The sequence below is a fragment of the Leuciscus leuciscus genome, assembly GCF_965113295.1.
Source record: "Leuciscus leuciscus genome assembly, contig: HAP1_SCAFFOLD_821, whole genome shotgun sequence".
Lineage (NCBI taxonomy): Eukaryota > Metazoa > Chordata > Actinopteri > Cypriniformes > Leuciscidae > Leuciscus > Leuciscus leuciscus.
Genome location: NW_028117919.1, coordinates 9,114 through 14,716, shown reverse-complemented (window position 1 = coordinate 14,716; position 5,603 = coordinate 9,114). Strand labels below are relative to the sequence as shown.

General features: G+C 38.1%; 1 protein-coding gene across 1 annotated transcript; it reads left to right on the top strand.

Annotated features, from left to right (window-relative positions):
* The first annotated feature begins 1,207 nt into the window (after positions 1-1,207).
* LOC309491999 (exostosin-1c-like) lies at positions 1,208-3,385 on the top strand. Its single transcript, XM_082191025.1, has 2 exons — positions 1,208-1,363; positions 1,925-3,385. Exon 2 carries the CDS (start codon positions 2,063-2,065, stop codon positions 2,993-2,995), a length of 933 nt encoding a protein of 310 aa, XP_082047151.1. The 5' UTR covers positions 1,208-1,363; positions 1,925-2,062; the 3' UTR covers positions 2,996-3,385.
* The last annotated feature ends 2,218 nt before the right edge of the window (positions 3,386-5,603 follow it).

Genomic DNA, 5,603 nt, shown 5'->3' with positions numbered 1-5,603 from the left:
ATCACAAACACAACAAGCACAACTACGCAATTGGCTTTCAAAATCTTTAACAAATTGTGTCATTATCATGCAGTATTTCACTTTAGTATGTAATTCAATAAAATTTTAATTTCTGAGCCTTTTTTAATGACTTATTAATGATTTTCATTATTTGTTATCTTTTGTCAAATCAATTTAGATAATTACTGCGGTTCAGATTACATCATATTTTGAGTTTCCATTGATTAAATCAATCTCCTTCATTGCATTAACAAAAAACAAAAACAAAAAAACAAGTAACTTACTTTAAAGTTAAACCAACAATATTTTTTACATTTTGTCAGTTTTTAACGGATGTATGATGTCCATTATAAATCTCTCAAGATAATGCAATATCAAAACATTTTGTCCTCATTTTGAACATTGTTTTCCCATTTAAAATAATTTCATAAAATGGTGTTTTTCTTTAAAATGCTACTTATTGAATACTTTGTCACGTAATGCAATGCACATTTTATTGCCTTAATTGCATGCAAATATTGACTGTTCTGGTAGTCGTGTTCAGTTTTCAACCACTGCTTTTTTTTAAATGCACTACTTGTGACGCACGAAACACAGTCAAACCAAAACTTATTCAGACACCTTCAACATTTCTCACATTATCACAGTTTATTCGCTAAAGTTTAGAAAATGGTATTAAAATATGACAAAGTTATGAACTCAGTTGATATTTGACTGGTTTTGTCCATCCTTCTGTTAGACTGTCTCACACATGAATTATGTTGAATATCTGTCAGCTGTTAAATTTAACTACACAATTAGATAATACCAGTTTAGCTCAACCAATCACCAAGCAATGCTTCATTTTGTTCAGTCTGTGTGTAAAAAGAGCATTAGCAATTAAAGACAAAACACTTCAGCAAAACATGATCAGCTCAAAGTGTCCCAATCATTTTTGGTCCCAAATTTGTATAAATTTAACACTGTATGAATAATTTTTGGGTATAATATGTCACAGTTTACTTTATTTTGCTCTCCTCACTTAACTAAATGACTATAGTGTCCTGCACACACTAGTAAATTTTAAAAAAAAATTATATCTGGTGACTGAATCATTTTTGGTTTGACTGTATGTCCTTTCATAGTTCACTGCGCTGCCATCCGTGATGCACTGCTCGCTCTGTAACGTTCTCGTGTGTTTGACTCTGTCGGGTGTGTGTGGATATAAACGAACAGAAGGCTGTGTACTGAAGTGTGTGCTCTCGATTCTCCACAGAGGGGATTCACTGAGCCATGCAGAGAGAAGGACCACCGAGAGAGAAGACACTTCCAGCGGACGCGGTGAACACACTGTAAAACATTTTTGTTGGTTTAACTTAAAAAAGTAAGTAACCTGGTTGCCTTAAAATCTTAAGTTCATTGAAATTAAAAAAATTTGTTAAAGGTGCAGTGTGTAATATTTTGGAGGATCTGTTGACAGAAATGTAATATCATAATCATAACTATGTTTTCAGTGGTGTATAAAGATCTTATCAACACACACTGCGGGTCTCCTTACATCGACATGTTTCTACGGTGGCCCTGAACGGACAAACGCGTTTCCTCACTATGTTGTTCTTCGTGATAAGAAGCTTCAGCTAAAGCCAGCGAATAAAACGCTGACACAATGATGAACAAGTTACAATAATATTCACTATAACATTTGTTTTACTGAATAATTAAGTAAACCTAATTTCTTAATTTATCTTTGTAATGAAACCTCATTGCTTAACTGGCTACTCTCTGCTGTCTCAGACGACGACATCACTTCCTGTCGGCCACCGTAACTTCTGTTGGGTGCAATTCACAAACTCACCACTAGATGCCGCTAACAATTACACACTGCACCTTTAAAGCAATGTAAACACATATGTTGTAATAACTTATTGATCATATTTTTTTTCAGTGAACAGAGGCTAGAGGTTAGCATTGATGGACAGGTGGAGATCGGAGCAATGCTGGAGCTTCGGCCCCTGTTGTCCCGCTCGTCTCGGTCCCGCTGACGATCCCGGATCGGCTCCGGCGCTCCGAGGCTGAGAGACTCATGCAGGCCCGGAAGAAGTACGTGCTTCTGGGCTTGTGCTCGTTCTGCTGGCTTCTGCTGTATTACCTACAGGACCGGCTCCTGGGTTTCCTCGCGTATAGGAGAGGAGAGGGTGTGCGGCCGTGGCCAGACTGGCTAGATCGGGATCTTCTCCCGGGATTCGCTGAACACGCCGAGCTTTTAAATGACGGAGGACCGGGAGACTCGCCTCGGCAGCGACGGCAAGCGTGGACCGGGATCTATAAGGACAGTCGGTGCAGGATGGAAACATGCTTCGATTTCGCGCGATGTCAAGCCCTAAGCGCCTTTCGGGTCTATATCTATCCGCCGGAGAAGAACGAACGAGTGTCGGAAAGCTATCGGAAAATCCTCACCTCGGTGGCGGAGTCGCGTTACTACACGTCGGATCCTCGGGAAGCGTGTCTATTCGTGTTGGGAATCGATACGCTTGATCGGGATCAGCTATCGACACAGTTCGTTCCCAACGTAGACGAACGGATTCGCGGATATCCGCTCTGGAACGACGGGAGGAATCATGTCATCTTTAACCTTTATTCCGGAACTTGGCCGAATTACACCGAGGATCTGGGATTTAACATGGGACAGGCTATCTTAGCAAAAGCAAGCTTGAATACGGAGCACTTCCGACCGGGATTTGACGTGTCAATCCCGTTGTTTTCTAAAGAACACCCTCAGAAGGGCGGCGAGCGCGGATGGCTAGTGCGCAACACCGTCCCGCCGCGCCGGAAGTACTTGTTGATGTTTAAAGGGAAACGTTACTTGACGGGCATCGGATCGGACACTCGTAACGCTCTGCATCACATCCACAACGGGAAGGACATCGTGTCCCTCACCACGTGTCGCCACGGGAAGGACTGGGAGAAGCACAAGGACGCGCGGTGTGACCGGGATAACCGGGAGTATGAGAGGTGAGTTTCTGGTTTCTGTGAGTCAGTGTTGAACACGAGACGCTGCTATCGGTTACTGATGTAACAGAGTCAGGAGTGAATAACGCTCAACATGTATCAAGTGTTCTCTTGGGATCATGTCATACATCATACATGTGTTTAAACCAAGCGGCAACCTTCCTGTCTCTCTCTTGAATTCAACACTGAAGTGACTTAAACTGCAGTTTATCAACTGGCCACTAGAGACCGGCTGCAGAAGAGAGTCAATCCCATAGACCCCCATGTTAAAATGCCCAACTTTACAGAAGAAAAAAACATGTTTACAGCCTGGTGCAAAACGTGGTTTTGGTCTATACAGCTAATGTTGCCCTTCATGACGACTGTGAGGGGCGGTGATTTTTTTTTACAAATCATCCGTTTAAATTATATTGAGCCTTAAAGTTCTGCATAATTAAGGGCGTGGCCACTTGAGTGACAGCTGGATTTCCGCTGATGTCACTACTAGCCGTTTGTCTGCTGTCTGTTAGCGTCACGTCACCTCAGCTAATCTGCCTCGCTGCACATTTTCGGTTATCCGGGGGGGAAGCGCTGCCAAGATGGCGACAGCCGGCTCCGCCCACTTTGGGCTTCATAAATGCTCTTCAGAAACACTAGGGGTGACGTCACACACACTTCATCCATGTTCTTTAACAGTCTATGGTTTAAAGAGACTTTGACTCAACATTTCTCATTCATGAAACATGAGCGGAATGAATGCGCTTTCACTAAGCCCCGCCCCCCTTGGTTACTGTAGCTAGCTTTACAGAACACCAAATATGAATTAATATTTCCATGATTGTCAGTAAAACATGTTAGCAAAGAGTTAAAACATGCTAGCAAGATGTGAGCAATTGGTAAGACATGTTAGCAACATGCTAATTCATGCTAATAATCTATTAAAACATGTTAACATACCAGCAAAATGCAAAATAATGTTTGTCACATGCCAAGACATGTTAGCAACATGATACAATTTGCTGGGAAGCTTTTAAAACTTTCAGACAAGCCTTTGTCGAGCCATGAGTCCTCAACAAACTTCAATTTAAAATGTAATTTTTGCATTTAAAAGTGAACATGCAGATCCACCGTAGACTTACATTAGAAAAGAGCAAAAGCTTGAGAGAGAGAATGCGCATGGAAACAGTTGCTAAGGCAGGATTGGTCAGTGACATTTGAAGGCGGGGCTTAGCTAAGATCAGTTTACACTGCTCGTGTTTAATGACACCAAAAGCTTTTGAATGACATTCAAAACTTGAATTATTCTCAGAGGACTGTAAATAAAAGTATGCTTGATAGTACAGTCCTGTCTCAGCTGTTCTGCGAGTCAAACCACACATTTCTAAATTGTTTTGTAATGCACACATGACCCAGTGGAGTTAAACAGATTTTGGATGAGGAGACAGAAGAAATATGTGTAAGGAAGGGAGGAACTAACACAGGGAATGTGTATGAAATCCAGCGTTGGCCTTAAAGGAGCGGAGCGAATAAACGTCTCGAACTGTTGAACGGCTTCGGGCTTGTTTGCTCTTGGTTTGTGGTGGATGAATGTGTTCATTTGTTCCACTCGACAGGTTCAGGGAACAAACTTAGCCAAACTTCTTAGCAATATACCGGTGTTCGGTGGTCCTGGTCCATGTGAGGAAGTCAAGCATTCATGAAATACTTTATTTCTACTGGAATGAGCATGGCGGTTTGCATCGTGGAGGTCTGAGCAGGAGAAGTGTGCTTTATATTCACTGGCAGGGAGGATTGTAGCAGGAACGGCGGATTGAGAGTTTCATGATGACATTTTAGCATGAAAATTAGACCCCAAAATATTTTATATATGACATAAGATGTAGTATCGTATAATTTTGTATCTTGATAATTTAGCAACTTACAGAAAAAGGATAACATGAACATATTTCATGTCATTTTTTATTTAATTTATATGATTTATTTTATAAATAACTGTATAAAATGTTTTATCATTTTTTAAAAATAAATATATAATTGTTTTTTATATAAAATTAATATATTTTAAATATTATTTATAATTTATAAAACTACTCTAGCAGGAAAAGGATAACATTAGCATATTTCATGTCATTTTTTATTTAATTTATATGATTTATTTGATAAATAACTGTATAAAATGTTTTATCATTTTTAAAAAATTAATATATAATTGTTTTTTATATAAATTAATATTTTTTAATATAATTTATCATTTATAAAACTACTCTAGCAGGAAAAGGATAACATTAAGATATTTCAAGTCATTTTTTATTTTATATTTTGTATAAATAACTATTTTTTTATAATTTAAAAAAATAAATATATAATTGTTTGTTTTTTTTAAATAAATATGTTTATATATATATATTGAAAATTGATAAAACAAGTACTCTAGCAGGAAAAAGATAACATGAACGTATTTCATGTCATTTCTTATTTTATTTATTTCATAAAGTGTAAAATGTTTTATTTTATTTTTTTATATATAATTGTTTTTTATAAATAAATATTTTTTTATAGTTTTTATATATATTTTTTAATTTATAAAACAAGTACTCTAGCAGGAAAAGGATAACAAACATATTCCATGTCTTTTT

What these genes read in the sequence shown, in the direction of transcription:
- LOC309491999 (XM_082191025.1), top strand. Translation starts at nt 2,063, where the DNA reads ATGCAGGCCCGGAAGAAGTACGTGCTTCTGGGCTTGTGCTCGTTCTGC.